The sequence below is a fragment of the Temnothorax nylanderi genome, unplaced genomic scaffold (genome assembly GCF_030848795.1).
Source record: "Temnothorax nylanderi isolate EJ_2023f unplaced genomic scaffold, tnyl_v1.0 TNYL_tig0079_pilon, whole genome shotgun sequence".
Classification (NCBI taxonomy): Eukaryota; Metazoa; Arthropoda; class Insecta; order Hymenoptera; family Formicidae; genus Temnothorax; species Temnothorax nylanderi.
Window position 1 is genome coordinate 660,918 of NW_027249141.1, and position 26,465 is coordinate 687,382.

At 36.9% G+C, this 26,465-nt stretch overlaps 1 protein-coding gene across 3 annotated transcripts in view; it reads right to left on the bottom strand.

The window, feature by feature from the left end:
• Positions 1 to 26,465, bottom strand: part of Syn1 (Syntrophin-like 1) — a 220,789-nt gene that overhangs the window by 80,424 nt on the left and 113,900 nt on the right. For all 3 annotated transcript variants that reach the window (XM_071709548.1, XM_071709547.1, XM_071709550.1), the window contains exon 4: positions 16,139 to 16,327. In XM_071709548.1, the coding sequence (XP_071565649.1) occupies positions 16,139 to 16,327 (189 nt within the window). The remainder of the gene's footprint in view (positions 1 to 16,138; positions 16,328 to 26,465) is intronic.

The following is a 26,465-nucleotide window of genomic DNA, read 5'->3' on the forward strand; positions in this document are numbered from 1 at the left end:
ATATGCCACATATACAAACATGTATAGTAATTTAATTTTAGAAGGGCATTCTCGTCTAAAAACATGTAAAAGAATATTTTTATTACAATTTCTTTGCATTTCAATAGTACTCTGTGTGCTACAAGTAGTCTAAATTATTCGGAATGCAATTTTGCAAAATATTAAGTACGTAGCCTATAATATTCTTAGCGCATGAAATAAACGTGTTTATTCAACATTTTTTAATATTTTTTCATCATTTTTTCAACATTTTTTCAATATTTATACGGCAAAATATTTATTTATACTGTTTACAGCTTCCTAATCTACTAGCAGTATCCTGCTACTAGGTTAGGAAGCTGGCATTTTACCCCTATCCAAGTAGTGGCATATTCCCCCAAGATGCAGTTTTATATTAAAATGAGCCTGTATTATATACGATTGCCAGTAAAACGAATCGGCGACGTACTGAATACTTTCATCCTAACCAATATTAATAGAACGACAAGCTGATCGAGTTAAAAATAGTGTAATGCTTGAAGAATATCTTATATAAAACACTAAGAAAATTCTAAAAAGCACGTTGTCATACTTGTCATACTGTACTTACCACATAAAAACTATAATACTGACAGGAAGTAAGTAAAACTTGGGCAAAACGTCAGATATAATATTTTTAACAATTTCACAGTATTTACAACAACGCTCCTAGCCGTAGCTTTGTTAAACATAACGAGTGGCATATATTCCCCACACTGGCATATTACCCCCAGTTACCCTATAGCAAAAAATAATAACTTATTTGCAATGTTAAATTAAATGGTAGAAATATAATTTTCGACTTAAGTATAACAATCATTATGATATACGAATGAATATAATAAAATATGTAAGGCGCACATAGACGAATATGTTCGACGCGAGAACATTTAGTGCCTGATGTGAATCTAATAAGCACTGCCATGCTAATACGTGATGGACGTAACACCGTTTAAAAAACATTTTATTTTCTACTCTTATTCACATCAGTCCGAATATATTCTTAAATGTGTCATATATATATACGTACAGAGATTAATAAAAATACTTTTTCAATAATAGAGCAACAAAATATTGAAACGTGAAATGTGACGAAAACTGCAAGTCCTTCATTTTTGTGCAAATTACAGCGCTGATATCAGCAGTCTGATAATAAGAAAGATAACGAAGCGGTTTATTGGGACGTTTTGCTACGTTGGTCGCGCGAAACTCCATTATTCTCCGTTTGAAATAATAAAAGCAATGGATTTCTCTCTCGAAAAGCCCACCCTTCTCGCAAAGAAGAAGCCTTCACCACGGTAAATCTCCTTCTCGCCCTACTAATCTTTTAAAAGGATGAGGAAGAAGTGGCGGAAGTCGATTCGCCGCGTCGCGTCGCTATGTCTCAATGAAAGTCCAGGAACGTATATCAGCTTTGCAGCAAACTCTATCAAAAATCGAATTTTCCACTTGGCCATCAATAAATAAAATCCCACCAAAGCTTGACCGAAAGAAAATTTCTCAGTTAAATAAAATCTTGGCTTTTTATTAATTAATTTCTGAGATTACTTTTTTCATAATCTTTCTGATGATTGTAGTTGCATACTGTATGTAACTACAATCATCAGAAAGATTATGAAAAAAGTAATCTCAGAAATTAATTAATAAAAAGCCAAGATTTTATAGAGCTATAATATATAATGTTATATATGTCTATTATAGTTTTTCAATATTCTTGTTTTGTTCCTTTGAGAAATTAAGAGGGGCTTTGCTCTGTACAGCTACATATAATACTCTCTAATAACAAGAACTCTCCATTTGGGACAATATACACATACCGCTGTTCGAAATTACGCAGATCTTTTGTTTATCTAGCGAAGCCAGCTGTCGCGTTAATTCCGAACAAATTGGAAGGCATTTTTATCATATTTAATACAAGAGCTTCCTATTTGAAAGCGCGAAAACGCGACGTGACAACGCGATAATGTGACGTTAAACTCGTGACAACGCATAATGGAAAAAATTAATGGAAACATTTTAAAAAGTACGACGCGGGTTTGTCATTCTCACATATATAAAACCATATATAACATTTTTCGCGTGCATCCGATTGTGCGTTTTTTTTTCTTTCTTTTTGGCAAACGGCTGCCGCGTAATCCGGAACAAACGAAAGGATTACGCAATTTCCACGGCAACTCGCCAACCCCAACCGAGAAGTTTAATACAATGTTTTTTTCAAAAGCCTGATTAAGCTTCGCTGAAAGCCCGCTCTGATCTTTTGCGAACATCCGTAATCATTCGATAGATAGAAAATAATTCGGGATAAAGGATATTGCCCTCTTCGACTTTCTTTTAATCTTAATTACTTTCTTGTAAGCCACAATTGTCCAGCTGAAATCTCATCAAGTTTTATTCTGAAGTATTTGAGTTCTTAAAATTTTAGACTTATCCCCATTTTTATGACAAACTTCTTTCAAACTTAATTGTACAAAAAGTTTTGGAAATTTTTCTACTTTCGAAATTCAAATATTTACAGAATTAAGAACGTTTCTTTCGACAAACAGATCCTTGAATCCCTTCATGAAACTTGCAAAAGTTCGAAGTGTCGATATTATCGTACGTCGCACTTATGTCATATAGTATTCATATATTCATTTGGTTAAAAATTTTTTAAAATTTATAAACCTGATAATATGGAATAGACTGTTATGCATATTCGAGGTATCGAAGGCCCCACAATTCTTTTAGAACACTGTACACTCAAATAAAATCAGAGAATCTTATAATTTTCGCCCCGCTCTTTCATTCTCTCATCCTTGAAAACATTGAGAAGAGATTGTTGAAATAAATCATTATGTTCCTTTGGTGAGGATCAAACTTAAATTTCACCCTTTCTCCCTTGTCTCTTCCTTCCTACGATAATTTCCATAATGTAATCAATGGTAAACTGTAATACCACCCAGATTTGCTGTAAGTTTTTAGAAGAAATCAAGTAATAAATTTTCCAAAATTATATCACAAGAACGAAAATTGGAAAAATATCGTTTACTTGGTTCAATTGTAACAATTAATATGTGAATACAATAAATATAATAATAAAAATTCGTTTGATCGTAGTTACACGATCATAAAAGATAATGAGTTTATCCTTTTATCCGAGGCAGAGAACAAACGGTCAGCAAAAAAATATAGCTGCAGATATTCGCGGTATTATTATTTTTCTTACGCAAAATAAAACCAGAAAAATGTAAAGGCCGTTAATAGAACCGGATATCGCTTGTATCAATAAAAGTTCGCCGATAAATTGATTATCACGTCATAGCTTTAGTGTCTTCAAATACTCCGATACGAAATTTTCTAAATCCGGAGATCTTGGAATATTGAAGACTTGTATTTCCTAATTTCACATCTACATCCATTTTTCAAACTTTATATATTTGCCGAAATATAAAACGTGCACTTATACGTATGAATCTCTTCAATTTCAAAAATATCTGAAAAATTTGTTAAAATTGTACAGATAATTGTAAATCGTATAATTTATTATAATGTACATTCATCTTATATTCATAAAAATTAATTTTTTTCCGACTTTTACAAAATATCTACTTGACCACAAAATACCCAAGAAAAATAGAAAACTGAAAGCGACGCAATCATTGCATATCCGAATAGCCATCTCTATCCCATCGTTGCTCTTTCATTCTCTCTATATATGCGCCCTTCTATTCTTCTACTCTGTGCACTTCGCGTTTATTTTCTCTTTTTGCTTAACTCACTTCACCCAATTGCATTATATATCTCCACTTCCCGATTTCTTCTATCTCGCATCTCTTTCCGTCTGTTCCGTTTTCATTCTGGATTCTCTCTCTCCTCTCTTTCCTCTCTTCTATTCTCTCTTCTCTCTTTTTTTTCTCTCCATGAGTTTTCCTTCCATCTCCACAAAAAAAAAAAGGATCAACTTTATAAAGAAAAAAAAAATATATAGGCACAGATTTAAAGTACGTGAGTCACGTGTAAATCACATACATTATAAAAATATTCTACAATATATGTGTATATATTGTTAGTAATATATATATTATATATATATACATATACAGGGTGAAACATTTAAACTGAGACATTTAAATATCTTGAAAAAAAAAGCATTTAAAAAAAATATCCTAGATATATATGTATGTATACGTGTGTATATGTATTTTAAATTAAAAAATATCAATATAATTGGCGATAATTACAGCGATAATTATTATAATTTGTGTTTTGGATAATACAAGCTGTGATATTTTACGACTAACAATTTTGCGCAACGTTGTAAAGCGCTATCAAATACCATTAACACAATACGGAATACATGCTACAAAGCACACATGATTTCGTAAACGCGCGAGTCAATTCAATCAATTGGCCAGTAGCGGGCCTATTTGCATTTACCGCCAGCCTCCGAGAGAATGCCACAACAGACGAGCCGGAAATTAATGTGTTGGTTCCCTAATTGCTGATTAAAAACACTACTACAGCTGCGGCGACAATTAGGATACGCAGGCGCGTATCCTATCGCGGCGATTACAATTAACGGCGGAGTATCCAATAACGACGTGTAGCTATATTCGAAAAGACAAAATCAGTTAGTCGACTTACTAGCGCGCAGCCGACAAAAAAATGAATGAACTAAAGTGATAAAACCTTGCTTGTAATAACTAATAAACCATATTTGGTATTTCCGATTTAAAAAAGATTTATATTGAATTTTAAGTTAGAAATGTGTGAGGACTGTGGATGAACAATTCTTACAACTTATCGTAAATCCACGTAAGTAACTTTACAAAAGTTAAATTGGCTAAGGACAAGTTAGATTATATTAGAATTCTTTCTGAGTCAGTTAGATATAAATTATGTTAGAAATAGAGGTGCAAGTTTTCAAATTAGAATCGGCACAATTAATGTTCTATTTTTATATACATATGGGTATTTTGTCCGACAGTCAACTTGGAAAGTAAAAGTTCCGATATTTAAACGTGCTTGAGCATATTATTGGACCAATTAAACATTATTTTGCATGTTAGTCATGTTTATATGGTCAAACTATCGCATTTTTTAAGTAAATAAACACGCGTTGAAAGTTTACGTTCAGAACAATACGTTCCCATTATTTGCGCAAGGTGTTGGGCCCCCAATTTATCGCAAATAAGGATCGCGCGCTTGCCGAGTCCGAACACGTTTCAGGACTCGTGCTACTCACTGCCCTCATATGATTGGATTGTCAAATATTAAAGTGTTCGAATTCCGAATTAGTGGATTTATCGTGGAATTTCTACAAAGCAAGATATTTCTCATATGTTAATCCTCTCGAAAGGAGTCGCGTAACAAAATTGCTTAAAGATCTCAAGGAGAAGTAATATATAGGTAGATAAAAATCGTAACTACAAGAATAATATAGTAGACTAATAGAATAATATAGTATTTAGCTGTATCATATTAACTCTTTCCACACATATTTAATCTCGTTTAAAAGAAAAATTATCTGTTCTCTCTTTCTTTCTTGCATATATGATTTCAAATGCCGGATGACATGCAAGAAATTTCTTAATGCGAAATATTAGTAAAATTATTATAAAGTAAAATACACTTAAATAGACTGCAGCAATTTTGGGTAATCACATCGCCAACACGAGCAGATTCACCGTTGCGGCATATTGCGTGGGAAAATTTATGCGGCGTAATTTGTTATGCTAAATAAAATGCACGATTTGTGGAATTGTTGGACGCGGACCAATAGAATCTCAACGTTTGCGGCACCTATGGGATCTTAACTAATTTATTCAGGTAGGAAATCATAGAGCGCGTCTAACAGTGCGGCAATTTAAATACGCTTTGTATAGCTACTGTAACCAAATTTTATTAGTAATTGAGCGTTGAGATTTGTTCAATGATCAATATTGAAACAACGCGAAAGGAGATTTATCATCTGCAATATGCATGTGCGATAAACCGATTACGGACAGATACATCGAAATATCAAATTTCAAGAATAACAATCCTATATTATTAACGTATTTCAGATGCGATAAGGCGATAAAGAGATACATTATAATTCTTATAATCTAATGATGAATGTAACGTAACAGTTATTTGTTTTGCGCACAGACTATTTCATTATATAATGTCATCAAAAAATATCTTATCGTATTGAATATTAAGCGTGCGCGACTAATTGAACATTGTAGAAGTAATAAAAATAAAAGAATAATTATTAGAGATGAAAAAAATGGAGAGAGAATCACGAGAATATATATAGAAAATACTTTTATGCGATTCAACAGAGATGAGTCTATGCTGCTTTTTTATCTGCCCAGCAGTACATGAATATTTCAATTACGCAATATTACCATCTCGCCCCGAATATGAAATTAATTTCTATCGCGAAACGATGATTGACGCGCGCGAATTCCACGGGGGCGACGACGTTCTAATTATTTTCGACGGCCGTTTCTGGAAATTGATGATGTAGCAATTGAGAAGTTTCTTATTGAGTTCCCATTTTCTTTCTTCGCGCGAGCTTATCTCGTCGCTTCTCTCCGCCTTTATTCTTTATTTTTAGATATCAGGCCAATCGTCCTCCCTCGATAGGAATTTTACGGTATATCGAAATTTGCGCTGTTGACGAAACAGGATATCTCCGAAAAAGGAGATGACGACGGAGCGTACTCCCGAGTTTTATTATCCTCTTTTCCGCCTCCTGCCCGAACTTCTTTCAGTAATTGTCTATCTGTCGATGGGAAAACCAAACGGAATAAGGAATCGCGGAAGAAATGTTTTCGAGGAGTGGACAGAAACGATCGAGTTAAACGTGTCCGCTCTTTTATCTTTCACGGGAGTATAATGCAAAATTTAAAATATATATAACTCGCAGCCTCGAATTGATTGCTCACGTAACGTTACGGCCAACTTCCAACGTAACAAAGCTGACAGAGTAATAAACATTGTTTAGTTATGAGTAAAATCTGAAACGGCTGCAGTACGGCGAAAGATAGGAGAGAGAAATGGAAAAATAATGTCGCGATCTTTTATTTTCTACAAAACAGTGTATGACCGTTTCTCCGTACACACAATGCTCTGTGGATGCGCATTATATTACAATTATTACATATACATGTATGAACAGAATACGCATACAGAGTACACGCATTCGCGGTAAAATACAAACGAATATACATATTTCATTCGCACGGTGCGTGTATTCGCCTGTATGCTTTTATATTTTTACATAAACAATACAAATAATCTCGATATGAAAAGAGAAAGAGGGAGGATGCAATCAGTCGAAACGATTACAAAACGTATGGATTACACTTCCATATTCTCTATATTGTGATAAACTATAAAATACCGTTAAAAAAAGATTGTTGATATGTATAGCGCGTATTGAAAACTGAGATTGAGATGGCGCGATCAATTGTGAATTGAAAACGCAAACTGGGTCCCCGAAATCTAGCAACTTTATCTTCCTCGGTGGAATTTCAATCCTCGATACGCAATTGCGATGCAGCTTCAATCTCCGATGCGTGCACCGGTGTGTGATACGCTTTAACACACTGAACACGGAATCTCATCGCAAAACGAGAATTGCGCGAGAGGCCGTATCGCGTAAATTAATAATTCGCGACGCGAATAGTGCCAACGTCTAACCGCTTCGCGTCTGTCGCGCTTTAAGAGGCGCGCTCGTGGAGCAGGTATAATATATACGCCATCAGGTCTGCGCCTTAATGGTCGCCGTCGACACCTATGTAGTTCCTATAACGGCTTTTACTTCTGTCACCAAGTGAATTCGTCGACGCATTGACGCTGCAACATTGTCAGCGTCTACAAAGTTACCCTTCGTATCCGTATTTTTATTAAAGTAATTTTATTACAATTTTATTACAATTTTATTTTACCGCCATTACTGTCGTTACTCATAGTCACTGTAATTCGGAATAAACGTTAGTCTTCTTGTCACATCATTATAGCACAATCTATATATTCGTGCTCATAACATTTATACTTAGAGATGTGCGAACTATTCGAATTCGAATTTCTATGATTCGAATCCGAACTATTCAAAATGCAGTCAAAAAGTATATTTCTAATTTTTTGTATGCTCCGTGATCAAATTGTAAGTAAAAGTTTGAATATGCGTAAAAAATCGTAAGCTGTGATAAACTAGAATATTATTTTATTTTAATTTCTATCATGTATGTATAATTGGATAATGTTAATGAATACTACATTAGAGTATTTTAATAATGTATCTACGACTTTTTGCCTAATTTTTTCAGTTACCGCGATATTAAATAAAATGTCTTACTAGTTTTATATTAAATATATTTAAATATGTTTTTTGCTTTAAAAGAATTTATATTATATAATCAATATTATTTTTTCACATTAAAATATTCTCCTATTGTTAGACGTGTAGAATTCAATATTTAACGTGCAGTCTCTCTTTCATAAAATTGAAAAATATGTTTATATAATTATATTCAGTCTCAAATAATGCCCGCTTCCTCTCGCTCCTCTCTCTCTCTCTTGTTGGTTGAAGCACATTATTATACATGACTAAGCCGTCATCTCGAGTTTATTATGTTGTGTTGATTTATGTAGCCGGTGTAACGAACCTTCAGCGTGACGGCGAGGTGTTTAGCTGACTACGCGAGAGAGTCAAACTATGTAAACGCGACTTACCGGAAGACACCGAAAGAAGCTGGACCCGGCACGATCCACGGAGAAATTCTCTGATAACGAGCACCATCACGGTAATCGGATTTAAAATTGCTACAAACAAAAACGACGACGAGCTGCACACTTATAATCTGATATTTGCCGAGTAAAATTTTATCCGATAAAGCCGAATGATTAAAGATTTGAAGGGCCGGGAATTGCATTCGATAAATCCGACCTACTTTAAAAAATTGGATGTTAAAGTGCATAAAAGTGGGAGGAATTAAGAGAAATGAAAAGAAATTTAAAAAATAAAAAAATTGAAGAGATTCTGCGTAAAAAAAAAGAATTCCATGGGTCAAGCTTCTCTAAATTATGTTTGAAAAATAATTACTAACTGGACTATAATTGAATCTGGTATTACAATTCCGCAAATGAAATCTCGTTTATTTTATATATTATATTTCACATTTATTTTATTCATTCAAGGCACCAATTTTATTTTAATGGTTCTCAACCGATCGTGCAGCAGATAATGTTCCGATAAATTTGAAAAATAACGCAAAACGATTCAATAAAATATTACTCAAGTAAGTACAATTAAAATATCTTTATCGTAATCACTTGCAATTATATATAACTAAAAAAACGTATTCTCATATAAATATTTAAGATTATTTATTAATACTCTTAAAAGTTTCATCTCTGAGAGCTACGCCAATTTCGGAAAAATACCTATATCGAATCTTATTAAAATCCTGTCGCATTGGTAATACTTTTTAAGCCGCATCATGAATTCGAAAGCGACGTAAAATCCATAATTTCCATTACGTCATCAAAAATCTGGCGCTACCGACTCTGAAATGTTTAGCCCTTCAGATCTCTAAATGCTAAACTGTTGCGTCATTGTAACGGAGAAATCAGCATGCGTCCGAAACCCTTTGTGTTTCCGCGCCCTCGATCCTTAATAATTAACCCGTTCATTGTACACTCGATCCGCAGAGACGATCGCCGTAACAAAATCCTCGCCGTTAATGTTACGGCATTATCGTAGGGCCATCACTTATACAAAACCGTCCCGGCACGGTACGCGTAACGATATCAGAGTATAATGGAGCCCTTGCAGCGACGACGTGTATACACAACGCGATAATACTCGTACTTACACGATACACTACACGCACGCGTGTGTCCACCGCCGTGCACACGCCTCTGTGCGGCTGCACTCACGTATATACACGGCAAGCGGGACAAACGGGTGGTGGAGGTAGTCGTTTGTATCGCTTGGGATTCGCATGACGATAGTAATGAGACCTTTGCCGGAGGGCTTTTCGGCGCACAATGCAATTCCGCTTGTTACTGATAACGGCCCCCCTGCAATTGCTCGTTACCTATAGCCTCGTCCTTTTTGCATCTCTCAACTTTTTTTTCCCCGTGTCCATCTCTGTGATTTCCACGGTAGCCCCCTGGTCCATTTCTTTGTTGCACCGACGGTGTCTTTGATAGATAATTGCTCTCGTCGAGAAAGTATCGCGATCAAAAGCGCTAATTGTCAATGCAATATAATGGTAAACTGTTAAGAAATCAAAGCTGAGGCAAAATTAAAATGTATATGAGATTCATTTATAATCGCCATCTAATAAGCCTATTATTCCATTTTCCTGTCACTTGAACGATAACCAACTCGATTAGTTGCATTTTCAATGTGTTCCTTCAAATTCACGAATGTTCGTCAGTATTCCACAGATATCGCTTCTAGAAATTGAAAAGAAAAAACGAGAAGTTGGAAAATGTTTGCCGTGGATGATCTTTTAAATTTCCTTGTTCTTCCGATAAACTTACAGCTTGCTCGATCTTGTTGAGCATGAAATTTGTTTTATCTTCGCGCTTATCCGATTATCAATATAACGAACCAACGTGGCAAAACTTTCAATAGAACGCTGCGAGTGTAAACGCAATATTGTGTGCGTTTCTCAAAACGGTTAATGAAAAAGAGAATGCATTAAAGACAAGATTAAAAATTTAAATGCTGTACGTTGTTACGATTATTTACATATCTCTCTTTATATCTCTCCCTTATAATTTTACTTGCATATTGCAGATTGGTAGTAAATCTCTGATTTCTATGATATATAGATAATATTCTCAATTATATATGTACAACTAATTCCCAAGAGAATCCTCCATTCCCAAGTAGAACAGAAAAGTCAAAATAACGTCAGTTTAACGTCAATTTTATGTCAATATGACGTCAAATTTACATCATTTTGACATTTCTGTTCTATACTTGGGAATGGAGGACTCCTTAACGATGAGAATTAGTTCTTACCGTACCTACATTTTGACAAGTCAAAATAATGTCAACTTGAAAAATGACGTAAGTTTGGTCAATACGACGTCAAATTCACGTCATTCTGACTTTCCGTTCTCCTTGGGTTTGAGAACCCAAATGTCATTCCCAGCAGAACGCAGAAATTGATCACCGCGCGCCGATATTGTATTACATTCAGACTCGGACGATCGCGCAAGTCGAAATCAGAAACGGAAGGTGAAAGAGCAGTGAGATGGAGAGGGCTAGGGAGAAGAGGGGGGGCGGGAGGGAAAGCGTAGAGTGGAGGATGCGAGAGTTAAATTAGTTTCCGGGGCAAAAGCTGGCTGCCGGCCGGTTTTCAGGACCTAACCCCCGTGTATAATTCCAGAACAGCTCCATCAGGCTGGAACCCACGAAGAACCTTCCATCCAGACTATCCGACCGCCTCCGCTAGCGCCGCACGAGGCATCCCCTAACACGTGTGCGCCCACCACCTTCCCGGACTTCGCGGGCGTTGCAGTTTGCGAAGTTAATTACCGCCGGATAATTGCACCCTATATGCCGTCCGTCTGATTAATGAGGCGCGGCTGGGCGAGAATCATCAGGGATACTGGAACCTTTACTCGTCTTTCTCCATCTCTCTCCTTTTGTCGTCAAGGAGCGATTTGCGATCCCCTCCGAGATAATGAGCTATTGATTTACGCCTGATTACAATTCTTGGCTATTTTAATGACCATTTTTGTAACTATCGCACAAATATCGGAATAAACAAATGGGAAGTTTCTGAAATGAGTTTTACGCGGATTGTTGTAATTAATTTGAAAGGAATTAATGTTTTAGAAAATTAGAGATAATTTGGGGTCCCAATTCTTTGAATTTAAACTCTCAAATAAAAATGAGATATGTTACTAATTGATTTTTTCGTAAAAAAAATTAGATGTTTTTCCTAATAAAAACTTTAATAATTTATTTAAAAAAATATCAACAAATTTCACTTTTATTTCAATCTATTACATTTTATATTATAATTCCAATCCTGAAGTTCTAATTTCCTTACACTTGTGGATACTTGTATCCGAAATCCACTGAAATGTGATTGCTCGTGGACTTCGGCGAACTTGAACGAATTAATATCTGCGCAATCACGGTATTGCTGCTCTCGCTTATCCCTAGAGGGTTGTTCCGAAAACGATTCCTTCGAGAAATCCTCATGGGAGAGCATATATACAGGTTCCCGCAGGAGATGCTTTTCGCACCGCTTGCGGTTACTTTGCGCGAGCTTGCAAAGCAGCCATCTTCTTCGGCTCTAGAATCCTTCATGCCTGAAGAGGGGAAACTCAGCAAGATCTCGAAAGGTTGCCTCGAAACGGCAGGTAAGCTTGATTACTTGACTTTGCGTCGCGAACGTCAATTCCGTCTGATATGCTGCCGCACATGCTTAGGAGGACACTTCACACGGGTAAATGATCAAAGAGCGTTGATTGTTAATTAATTAACATTGAGGAGTACATCCAGATTACGTAATCGAGAAGCACACTCAGATTTGAACAAATTATATGTTCTTTGATTCAATACATCACAGATTATATGTACCTAATTATATTGTATTATGCTTGTAACTCACGTATACAGGGTGTATCAAAAGGTAAGATGAATCAACCAGCAGGTGAAAGAGAAGCTTTACTAGAATATATATAAATTATAAACATCATATAATTATATACATATACGACGTAGAACAAAACATACAAAATATAAAATCAGTGAAAAATCAGGAAAATAATGTTAGGTTCATTTAAGTAGTACAAAAGTCTTTAATAAAGTTTACTGCAAAAGTTTCTGTAACGCATTATTGAAATAAAAAGAAATCAGCGTGAATACCGTTAGCATTCATACAACATAGATTGTCCCATTCTGCCAAAGTCCCCATTTCAGCCCATTTAACCGAGTTCAAATGCGAAAAACATCTTGCGCATTTTCATCTCAGCGATTTACGTATAGCTGCGCGGTCTGACAGCCGCTAGTAGAACACCGGCTTTTGCAATTCATGATCTAGAAAAGCTTCGAGCGGGGACGCTTTCAAAATGGCGACAAATACAGGCCCGACTGTTTGTTTTCAGCCACGCGACGAGTGTAACTGAACGTTTTCAACCGCAAAATGATGCTCGCGGTCGCGGGCATCGTGTAAACACGCGCATTCAACGCGCGGGCAAAACCGCGTCTTTCTCTATTTTTTTTTACGCCCTCCTCTGACATACTACGCTTTTGTTCTCCTTTTGCCGCGGGCGATGCGATGCACTGCGCTACATAGGATGCTCATTTGCACGTAGCATTCCATCACGGCGTCTGCCGTCATCTCTCGCTGCCGTTATCTCAAACGTCATAATCAGCAATACGATACACTTGAATATAAATACAAATGCAGAGCCAAAAAGTGGCGGATCCAAGTTCAAAGCGGATGTGCTATTCAGATGCAGACGCAAGTTCAAGTACAGGTCCAGAATTTACTTGGAAATTTTGAAAAAATATAATTACATATTACGAATACCAAAAATATATTCAACATCCTTTACAGCGATTTGCTACAATTGTTTCTCCTAATACCGCAAATCTCATTTTTCGGCAATCGAGATTTTTACCTGCGCTTTAACGCAAAAGGATTACGGTGGTTTGTGCATGCAACGTGCACGTCCAATTTATCGCTCCTGTTATCATTCACGTTCATCGATCGAGGCAATATGAATGCAATCATCGTCGCGGCAACGACATAAAATTTACTGCATCGGCTGTAAAATTCACCCGTGGACCAGAATGTTCGCCCGGCTGCACATTTACTGTCCGCGAGATCGTTAAAAGCATCCAACGACCGAAAATTGAGAGGCCTGATCGATCTAATCTAACACAGGGTGTCCCTATCGTCGATCTAATGACAATAACGCCGTATCTTCTTCAGATTTAAAATTACTTTTCGTTGCAATTTCTCGTCTATATCGTAGCGGAGTTAATAATCTTATGATTGGTGCTCAATTTTTTTATACCTACCGCAATGCGGATGCACCACCGGATTGATTTAAGAAATATCAGCATGCGGAAGTATCAGTAAACTTTACTCCATGACATGGCTTAGCGAGATGCCGGCAAGAGATACGGCACGTCCCTGATTGCGTTTCTTAGCTCGCAGCCACCCCCTTACTGTCCATCCCGTCTGTCACCACCCCTTTCGGCGCCAACCGCCGCGCGCTTGTCTCTTCCCTTCTGCCATCTCCTCTTAATAGCGCAGCTATTCTCCCTCTCGCGGTTTTTCTTTCAGTCCAGAAAAGTCCCAGGGTCGGATTTAACCCTTTAACCTCAAGAATGTTTTTTATGATACTCGTATAATACTATCAGAACAGATTTTCAGTGTTATTAAAAAAAATTTTATTTAAAATATACTTGTTAAATAAATATATTTATTTATTTAACAAAGTATTATGTAATTATGTATACGTTATATATTGAGATATACTATAATTTTCGATTACCATTTTTCAGACTTGCACATCCCTTGATTACTTTAAACTTCTTAAATTTTACAATAAAATTTATTTAAATTTATTACAATAAAATAAAAACAATAATCGAAATAGAATTACGGCAAAGTGAACGACAATAGTACTGAAATAATAGAGGCATTTAGCTAAACCGCTCAAATAAAACGCAACCGCTGCGCGCCACATATGGGCCACCGCTAACAATCCTCAAGAGGTGAAAATTTGCACAAGCCGGCCCTGAACGGAGACGGCGCGCTCAGAGAGTAAACGGGGAAGAGAGGAACGGAGAAGCTTTACAGAATTAAGGAGCCATTCGCCTTTCATTAACTCACTACGGGCCCAAGGGGGAGAGATATTCCCTTCGTGCTAACTCATCCCTAGTTTATCACTACCCCGTAGACGACGACGGTGGGAGAGGCGGACTGTCTCCGATAGAAGGACCGGACTTTTATCCCCGCCACGAGGCCATTTACCACCGTCGCTTGGCAAATAGGTAAACGAGATCTTTCCCGATTCTCCTAAACTCTTCAACCGCGATCTAGATTGCGCTACTTCGTTAATCAAGACGATCGAACGCGCAATCCGTTTGCGTTTTCCCCGCCGGTCCCTCCCTCACGTTTATTTTCCTCTCGGAAAACCTGAACGTTTTCCGAGTTTTAGATTAAATTTCAAGTAATCGGCGCGGGCTCTCGCCTTAATCGCTTCAGTATTCCTTTTAGAAAAGAGGACTCTAATAAAGTAATTATAGTTACTCAGTTAACGAGCCCTTAATTTATTTACTTCTTTTCGTTGAAGGAAGATTCGTTAATTTTCAACGTTGATGTTCAAATGCAGTTGAAGGTGTCGCGTTAACAAATATACAATTTTTGATACATACATAGTTATCTCAAGTAGATTTTCGAAAGCATTTTAAAATAGAAATCGCAAGATAAAAATATCAAGGTTGTAATGCTTTTTTAATAAGAGCCGATTAAAGAGTTCACAAATCATAAAGCCAATATTTCAGGTATGACAAATTAGACAGTAGTAAAAGTATTGTCATTAATTAGGTTGTTAAAACACTTATACATACATGAGATTTTCTTATTAAAAATGTTATCGCGCATACACCGTTGAATTAGTGTCAAATTATATTTAATTGAGTCATTTTTAATCATTCCTATAAATCGCCACTACTTTCACTCAAAATATGTCGTTAATTTAACTAAAACAATGTCAACTTATCTAAACCAATGGAATTAAAATAATACTGTTAAACTGTTATACTGGTTAAAAATAGCAAAATGTTATTTAACTCAAAGTTAGTAGTTTAAATTTTATCCTTTAATATTTAGCAGTGTAGCATTTATCATATAATGGTCTAATTCGAGCAAAGGTCATGAATTTGAACGGATTCGAAATTGATTTTCGCTAAATGAAAGATAGGTTGTGTTCACCACCGTGTGATAATCCTCTTTCGGTTAACATTACAACAAATTGGGAAATACCTCGGGATCTCGCAGATCCAACCGCGCGCAACCAGCGCGGGGTTAATCTTTACACGGCAGACGTGAGCTATACTCGAACCACGCATCGACTTTTCGGTGTTAAGACTTACCGGGATCGGAAGAGGGATGCGCTCTGGTGAGTCTGCAGAGTTGTAATGGCAGATAACGAGTATCCGCCCGCGGTGGTGACTTCGGCGGCGGCGGCGTCGCGCTCAGGAAACCGCGCTGAAGTTCCCAGCCCACTTCCTGGATGATCGAAGCCTTCCTGAAGTACGGCGTCACTTCCCGCAGGTACTTCACTGCAACGAGAAAACACGCCGTCAGAGAGAGTGTCTCGCCAACTCTGGATCAGGTGAAAATATAAATGTTTACGTTTTATCTCACAATTCTGTCCTAAGCTCTCACTTGATGTGAGAGCTTCTACATAACAGATCTGTCCATTTTAGTTAAGTTTATTAAACTTTTATTTTTTTTCCCCTTGCTCTATAATCTGAGCACTAATATACTTATTATAAAAAACACAAGCAAGAGCAATTAGCATTGCATTATAGATTTGATATTTTCGTAGCAATAAACCGCTTCCAGTCACTTTTAGCTCAAGAAATATTTTTTTTAATCAAAATACAACGTGAGAATCTATTATATACACTACAGATAGTTAGTAATTAAAGTTTAATAATAGTTTTAATAATAATTAGTAAACCTAATTTTATCCTAAACTTTTAAATCAATAAAAAAAATTCTTTTCATTAAAAAAACATTTGTCCTTGCATACTTAGCTTAATATTTATATTTGTCATTATAATTTATATTCAGCGTACAGAATTACAGTTTTCTTCTACTTCCTTTCAGATCATATTTATCTTTAGGGCCAAAGCACATATGACAGTCGTAGTCGTGGACGTAAGTAACGCACAAGCTTTGGCGTATCCTGATCTGTCAGATCGCGGACTACGACCGTCGTATATCGCTACGCCAAGTTATGTGCTTTGGCCCTTACTCGGAAAAAAAACAACTGCGGATTCGCGAATGAGTCCATTATCGAAGAGAGGCTCGCGAGTTTTCCGGAAAACAAAAGAAACTTCAAAACCAGAAGAAGCAATTTATTTTTGATGTGCTCTATATTACTCGCTTATGAGCTGAAGCGCTCGCGCGTTTCGAGAACCTGCGAGAATTCGGCTAGGAAAAGCTAACTTTCTTTCCGAGAGAGACGCGCGGCTCTCTGAAACGAAAGTCGTGTCGCGGAAATCGAGTATCGACCTTTCAAATTGCGGGGGTCTCTCCGCGCCGCTTAGTCGACATCTTGTCGGTCCTATTACGCGAAATTTAATGGAGAACGTCACGTGGGCGACAGCGGCGAGACGGGAGTGGAATTCTGATGTATCGTATCCCACGCGCGCGATGATCCAAGATCCAATATGTTTGCCATATGCGCGCGCGGCAGCCAGCTGTATTTACTCCCTTTCGATCTCTCAAATGACATTTCCCGTAGATCACGCCAATCCCCTCGATTGAATATATCAGTGTTCATCAGCGTTAGCGCTCTCAATGTCAGCGTCGTTGCTCTCTCGCGCTTGACTTCAGTTTTATGGAAATTATACGACGAGGATCTATCACAGATCGAACTATTCTACCAGAATATCTTCGCGCGGGAGGAAGAATTAATTGCAATTTTACAGCCAGTTAAAATTGCATTTCCGTTTCTGGTTCATTAATTAGATGAATTATACGGGGCCAATTTCGGCGGGGATATCCCGCTGAATTAATTTCGCGCTGAAAGGGTTAACCGGGGGGGAAATGTGGAGGACCGTGTCCACGGCCGAAGATCAAGCTGCCGTGTCCAACTTTTCATCCGCGCACGTACTCGCTGCTGCGACCTAGCGCTGCCATATGCCGACGCGCAACGTATTTCTATTGAATTTATTTCGGTGCTCTGGACGGTGCACGTTGCTGATTGCAGCTACATCGAGCCGGCCAGGCAGGCAGGCCAGGCAGGCAGGCAGGCAGGCATCGGGACGCCGCCGGACTCGACGCAGAGCGCAACGCTTCGCTTGCCAGTCACGTATTCCTGCATCATTTGCTATGGGTTTCATACCAGCCATAACTCTACGGATATATCCACCCCCCCCCTCTCCCTCCCTCGCCCCTGTTACCCCTTTCTCCATCCCTTCCCTCCCCCTCCTAACCCCCTGCGTCCCCCCGTTCGGCCTTCGACCGCTTCAAATCTCACGCCATAACTGCTGCGCGTCGAAACTGTGTCCTCTCCCAGGCCTTGCAGCTCTTAATCCGCCGTGCATTCATCGCGCCGAGGAAGTGGCGCATCGGAATTAATCAAGTCTTGCCTGTCATCGTTAATTTGAGCAAAGGCCGCTAATTTTCATTTCGCCAGCGAGCTGTTAATCGCGAGGGTGCGCGCCTTTGACAAAAGAGAATTCACGACCGGAATTGAATGGCATTGTATACTATGCTTGCGAGTCGGCGGGCGAGCGCCGCGCGCACTGCAGTGTGTCGCGGAATGATGTGACGAGAAGATCGGTATAAGCTTTGATTGAGCTTTCACGTATAGGTTTATTTAACGGTATTGTAACAGCTACTACAGATTCGTCTAGTTGCGTTTAGTAGAATAAACTTGGACATTTATATGATTCCTAAGCATGAAATGGCAACTTGCAAACGTGTTGAATAAAATGTAAATTTACATGTGTAATAAGCAAAATAAATCAAGTAAAAGCAAAATAAAACATAGATTCTAAAAACGATGGAAAATCCATATGTGCTACGTTATTTTTAAATATATTCATAAATAAATCTGTAAACACAATTAATCTAGTAAATTCTTTAATCTTGGGATTAATAAGTACCATATTTAAATATGGTATTTCATCGTATTAAACTGTACGTTTGTATACATATTTTCTTTATCCAGAATCACTACCTTCCTGATTGTACATCAGTTGCAGAATACCTCGCGTAATCCATTGTTATGATACACATACTAATTAAAAAATAATTAAGTAAAATACATTATGTAAATAAAACATATACATAAAGACTGGATTGAGTTAATCAAATTCCCTTTTTATATTCTTCCTCGAGCGATCTTTTGTTGGTTGAATAAGCGGCTCATAGCTTTCAGCTATAAGAAATCGAAGTTCGAACAAAAACCCATTGGTCCGCGAGGATCTATTATTGCGCGGCCTCCATCGGCACATTCTGCTTGCATTTCGTCGTCGAATGCGAGCCGTTACGCTGAATGGCCAGTGCAGCGTTGCGAATCAATCGACCATAATCGCGCCCGTTGAATCGCGTTCTCCCGTTTCCTGCGTCTGGAAAAAGCGTTTCGATGGCGGCCACGCGTACCGCATATCAATAGCCCATCTCGTCCCCCGAAAGCTGGCCCCTGCACTCCAGGAAGGATGCCCATAGCGTCGTCCTTGTTGCGACCAGATAGGAAACTAATAAACCGGAAGACGGCTATCGTGCGCCCGTACTCGGCACAAATCGATCATGGCTCGATCCCAAGGTCGTATTTCGATCTTCATGCGTCACGGCCTATTGAAGAAGCATTAATAGACAATTCAAACATTTGCACTGCACAATGTGAACAAAAGTTTATCGTTAATCTACTTAATACTTAATACACTTATAATTGTGAATTCTCCAAGTACCTCATTAAAATAAAGTATATATACATATTTTATTTTAAAGATATAGAAATAAAAGAAATGCGTAATACTTCAAAGCATCCACACGCGTTCAGGAAATATTATTAATATATATATATATATATATAATTTTATATTTTATAATAAAATATTTTATTTGTATAGTTTCATTACTAATTTTATTACAAAGACATTGGTTTTATTGTACTTTTACTTTACTCGTGGTCTTGTTTCGCCGACAAAATCTATATCTCCGTGAAGCGAAACCTTGTGGCTCGCCAACAGATAAAAGAGCGAACGATATCGCGAAGAGCGTGTCTAGCTATTCGTCCTGGGACCCATACTCGTTTCGAATTCTCCTGTTGCGATTGGCAACAGGATTCGGATCCTTGCGAACCCTTACGAGGCGAGAATCCATTTCTTTCTCCACGACCGTAAAGCCTTTAGGAATTTCTCTCAAAGGATCCCCCATATAGCGAAACGTTCCCTACGTGGGGCAAATTTCCCGACAGATTTTTGAGTCTCAATAAATCCTGACAGAACCACCGCAAGCCATCCGAGAAAAAAGACATTAGGTTGAAAGTCTTCGTAATTTGCTTTTCGTTTCCCCTCGCGCGATAAGCAGAGTTTGCGAGAAACGAGTCCCCCTTTACCTCCGCTTAGCGAAAGCTTTTCCATGTTAATCTTTCGAAGATATAAAATAGAAAAAGGCTTAAAATATCTTATCTCAAAATTTTTATAGTAATATTTAGTATTATATTCTTTATAAATAATTCATATTGTAGAAATATCGTGTATATTTTAACCTCAGAATATATTTTCGCAATTTCTTAAATTGCAGTTCAACAAATCGCCTCGATTGATAGTCTGTACGATCTCCGTCCTAAATCCAACACCGTCACTTTTCCATAAATCGCATATCTCGGGAACATGATATCCTGTCGATAACGAGGTTGCAGGAAATGCGCGCGACATGCAAAAGTTGAGAAAAAATGTCGCACGTGCTATCGGCCGAACGATTGGCAGCAGTATACATTTTGTATAAAATCGAAATTATACGATTCGGTGAGTCATGCAAAAGTAAGCTTATTGGATAAATCAATTCTGCAAAAATATATTTTAATCTGATATATGTATTCTAAAATCCGTGCATTATTCGATATATATTCCAATGTAATATGACAAATATTCATGAATTTTTGGTCTAATAATATAAATCTGATCAAATCATTCACCTATCATTATTAAATTTTTACTCAAAAATGTCCACTAATTTTCTACAAAATCACACATAAACGTATGAGACATATCAATTTAGAGTAATAATATCAAAAATATCCTGCAATGTTGTTATTATTTCAAATACACGTATATAATGTTATAATATGTTATGATATGTAATAAGAGAAAAGATAATTTACATTAGATATAAGTTCTTATAAGCAAGAATCAAACTGATACACTTAAGTATATACCATTCATCCGATCTATCGGACTATCAATAGTGAGCGATATTTTTCTTTAACCGGCGTGTGATACTGCCGGTACAAGTATCGGCAATTTGTCACAATCCTTTTCACCTCTTTTCCTTTCTACTTCCTTTTATACAGGGTGTTACATAGGTCTCTTTCGCACACACCGCTAACACCTAGCATGTCACGCCTTACACTATAATTTATCCAGCATATCGCATAGCACGCATATCCACGATTGGAGAAGCATACAATTTTTGTAATTTTTATATCGCTTTGTAATTTTAAAATCGCTTTCGTAGATTTCATCTTAATTGCGTTTTTCGCATGTACTTACGAATACACAGAGAAGAGAGAGATATTCTTGATTTGAAAATGTGGAAACCTTGAAATGAGATTACCTTGCGTTAAACGAAGAAAACTTGCTTGAATAAGAATTGAAGATTAAAAATTGTTGCATATATACGAAACAATGACGGCATTAATTTGAATACACATATATAAAGTTTGATTTTTGGCACTTTTTTTATATCTGTGTACATAGTAAAAAAGGCAAAAAAACTCACGCCTACATATAAAGATATAAACTATAATAAAATTATAATAAATTCTTTTTATTGTAAAAAATAGTCGAGAAATAAAGAAGACAATAATATAGCTACTCTACAAATTAGCGATATTCGTGGAACCGCATTTACCTCAGTTGCAGTTCGATATCGATAAAATGAATGAGGTGTTCTAAAACGCGCGAAATTGCTAAGTGCGGTGTCCCCTGATAAGCTTATATAATCCGTTGAAAAGAGAGCAATCTTTAGCCTAAGGGAGCATTACAGAGAGAAAGATCCAAGAATCCTCAGCTTTGATGAGAGGAAGCCTTGATACATTGTCGCATCTAAAGGATTTTGCGGAGCTTTCTCTTACGGGAATCATACGATTATACTGTAGCAATGGCGAAAAGAGCAGATTTCTTGGGCGGCTTCTCGTAACCACTCGCCCGAGAGCAAAAATCTGATGGGATCAGCCGTTCTCTCCTTCGGTATAGCGTTGCCGGGAGAACCGTTTAATCTGGTAAAGGCGGGTCCGACGAATAATTCACTCAACGAGCGATACGAAGGGAAACGAGGGAAAAATGTGCGTATAGGTGAAAAATCGGTCAAATAAAACTCAGACCTGACCTGAGGTCTTTTAACGCAAGAACAGATAGCACGACTATCATATCTCGCTTCAGAATTGTTAACTACTGCGCAATAATTAGTGAATTACTTTTAATTTAGTCAAGCACAAAAACAATATTTATGTAAAGAAATATTTTGACATCACCTTCAAATTAGCTAATGAAAAGAATATCCTCTACACTGTTACATTCATATAAGTGTCAAATTATACTCAATTTGAGTAATTTTTAGCCCTTTCTATAAGTCGCCACTGCTCCTAAATTAAAACAATGTTAATTTAACTAAACCAATGGAGTTAAAGTAATACTGTTTCGTGTTAAAATAATAAATTTCAACACACCTGAGAATTAAAAGTAACAAAATGTTATTTTACTCAAGGTATTGGTTTAAATATCATCCTTTAATATTTAACAGTGTACATTCCACCTTTAGAATATTCGAGTAAAAAGAAAGCAACATGCATATCATATATCTTCCTCAATCAGAGAAATATGATTCGATATATTTGCTGTATCGGAAAATAATTTCTCTTATGTTTGGATCTATTTAGTTCAGTAGAATTTATGCAAACCCCACACGGAAAAAAAAGATTAGCTACTCTAGCTAAAATAAGTCGTAATATATGGATAACTAACATTTTTTGCAGCGAGAACAAAAGGTTTTGCTACTATTGCTAAACTTTAGCTCTCGCTGCAAAAAATATAGCTCTTGCTGCAAAAAAATTAGTTATCCATATTTTACGAAATTTAGCTAAATTTTTTTCCGTGCAATCATCGATATCAAGAGCCATTTATAAAGATTCATACAAATAAACGATATAGAAACATAATTCAGCTCTTGAAAATATTCCGGAAAAGCATCCAAGATCTCCTGAATTGTGTGATAAAAAATGCACTGCTTATATTTCAGCGAGTCGGTACACACGCTCAATAAAATATTTAGATATTTCCGACATTCAAGTGTGTTGTGTGTGTGTATTCTTCTTTTTTTATACGGAAAAATACAGGATAGCATATCTTCGTATTTGATAGGAGAGCTTCTTAGTGACAATTTGCTTATAAACCATTGAGAGAACTTGCCTGTACCCTTTGATATAACGATTGTAAATAAATATTTGAAATTTAAACATCACTCTATTCAGAAAATAATTTGCACGCAAGCTATTTCGATTAGCACAAAAGCAACTTTTTTTATTTTTTTAAATCTATAAAGTATTATATAATGTCTTCAAAACAACTATAAAAATTAGCTATTAAATTAGCTGACTTTGTCTTAAGAAAATATCTTTGCAGCGTATCAAATATCAAATTTTATTAAAAAATTAATTCAACGAAACACAGTTCGCGCCGACTTAAAAAAAAACTCATAAAGCAAAGAAAAGGTTCGTACAATCCTTCAGCCCGACAGCATTTTATACCCGTTATTTCGATGCTTGTTCGCGATCGGAAAAGCGCTTTCGAAAACGATATGATTTACGTCAAAGGATCCTGTCACGACGTACACGAAATGGCACCTTCGCGTGAAAAGGGTATTTTCTCGGCGCACACACACGGCGAGCGGCGCGGCGCGGACGGGTGTAGGAAGGACCGCTACCACCTGTCGATCCCACTGAAACGCCCGAGGGATACCGCCCTCGTGTGTGCGGGCGAGCGATCGACTTTATTCCCTTATTCCCGCAGAGACCCTTCGTGCCAGCCCGGGCGTCACGTTACGCTCGGACGAACGTACGAATCCCGGGTAGGTACGTCGATATCCCGAATTTGATTGTCGATCCTGTTCTGTCAACAACCGGCATTACCCCGTGCGTTCGCGCGCATTATTAGATGACGCGCGTGGATATAAAGGCCGCGAAATGGAATATATTCTCGCGTGAGCTGGTCAATCCAAGTGGTGCGAAGGGCCGCTTTGATACGGTACGTGCGAGAGAACCCAGAAATTCTACATCCATCACGAATCGAAATAGTACAATTTATTTGCGTTTCATGCTATAACGATAAAAAGTAGAAGTGTTAGAATTTTTAATATGTTTAAATTATACGAGAATTAAAATCGGAGGCAGCATCGTACTCTTATCTTATGTATTTACATATTTAATTAATGCGTGAAATTTGGTGTAATTTTGATCCTTTTGTGGAACACATAAAATATATAAGCAAACCGTGAATTGTTTATTAGTCTTATCATTTAAAATTGCGCTGACAGTTATGTAGCGGGGATCAATCGACCTTTCAAGACGCTCTGAAAATAAAGTAAAACGAGAAACCGGATGTCGATTTCCGCGCGTGTTTCCCGCCGACAGAAGATATTTTTAATATCCGGCAAATCCGTATTTCCTTATTCTGTGTGAAAGTTGATGTATAACGTAACCCGAAAAAGTGTTATTTGCTAAAAAATATGTTCTTCCGACTTATTAGAGTTTGAATTTAGCAAGACGTTAATTTCATCTTAATAATTTTCTCGCAAATCGTATATTTTCTAAAAAATTTTAAATAGTATCTATCACAAATAAAGTATGAAATATCTTTCAGTCGCCTTTTTACTGTAATATTTTTACACGTAGTATAATAAGATAAACTGATTTATATAAGGAAAAATACGTTCCTATTATTTTAAGAAAATAAAAGAAAATACTCTTTCATCGCTGTCAGGAAAATCCCATCGGTTTAATAAATTATTAGTTAGAAATCCAGGATTCTGTGAGAATTGCTCCTAATAAATCTTAAAATACCGAGAAAGAATGTCGCTATTTTTAATAATGTTGAAGAAAGTATAAGTGTGTAACGTTTTACGTAAACTATCTTGTATATCTTTTTTACAATTCCACCCAAAATACAATATAATTATAAACGCTTTTCATAGCGAAATCACGTTTATCAGCCATGCGAACTCTCTAAATCTCATAAAGTGGTTTCGCCACTAATATATTAGAGTAATTGCGATAGTCACTCCAAAAGAGAAAATTGTCACTATAATTTGAGTAAATTCGGGCACTCATAAAGTATAATAAGAGTGAATTTTTCACTAAAATTTTTAGAGCGGCTACTCAATCGAAGTGATATATACGATCTCACTCTAAAACTGTAGTGAGTTACAATTCTCACTAAAGATCGACTGATAAATGCTAATAAATGATAAATACTCTAAATAAATGACTGATAAATGATAAATAATAAATATTCTAATAGAATAAAATTTTCCATTCAAAATTGTAGAGTGACACTGATCTACTGCACTCGAAAAGAGTGCCCTCTCACTCAAAATGGAGTGCGATTTCACTCCAACTTATAGAGCGCAATTTTACTCTTTCTTCATAGAGTGGCGAATCGCTCGAAGTGCACAGGCTCAATTTTCACTTTTCGTTAAACTTGCATTTTACTCGTTTTGAGTGATATTTCACTCTCCGACTTTTAGAGAGAACGCAAAATATTTTCAGTTTACAAACGAGGATGATTTTTATTCACGGAACCATGAGACTTTTCTCCGTTCGCGGAGTATATTGTAAGATCTCTCGCGAGCCAAGATTCCTCTCTTTGCATCTTTGGGCCATCGTCACCACTGGCCGATGTTTTCAAACTGCATTTCTCTTCCCTCTCCTCTCTCTCTTTCTTCTTTTCGCATCTTTGCCACCTTTTCTAGCGACTTTTTTTTCTCTCGTGAAGCTGAGCTTTTCAGTCCAGAAATTGTGCCGGTTCTAAAAACTTTCCTCGCCATGACGGGACAACGCCGAAAATGGGCAAAGCAAATGGAAGAGATAAGATAGTGCTGAAATATTTAGTACAGCGAGACTATGTAAAAATTTTCGTGGTCGTCGTCTTTTTTCCACCTTTCAATAGTTTCTTTTTCGATACTACCTTGTCGCTTTAATTTTTATTTCCCCTTTTACATCGTATATTTTTATAAAGCCGTCCTTGCTCTCATTAAAATCAATGAAAAGAGAGCGAGGGGAGGACAGAAAAAAAAGAGAAGAGATTCCAATTATAAACTTACCGCAAACTTTAATATACATAAAACAATTTGCAGTCTGTACATAAACTTTATCATAATGATACAATGTCTAAAAAACATTTATTTATCACTAAAGAGCAAATTACAAAGACTCACGATCCGTGATAATAAAATTAATAA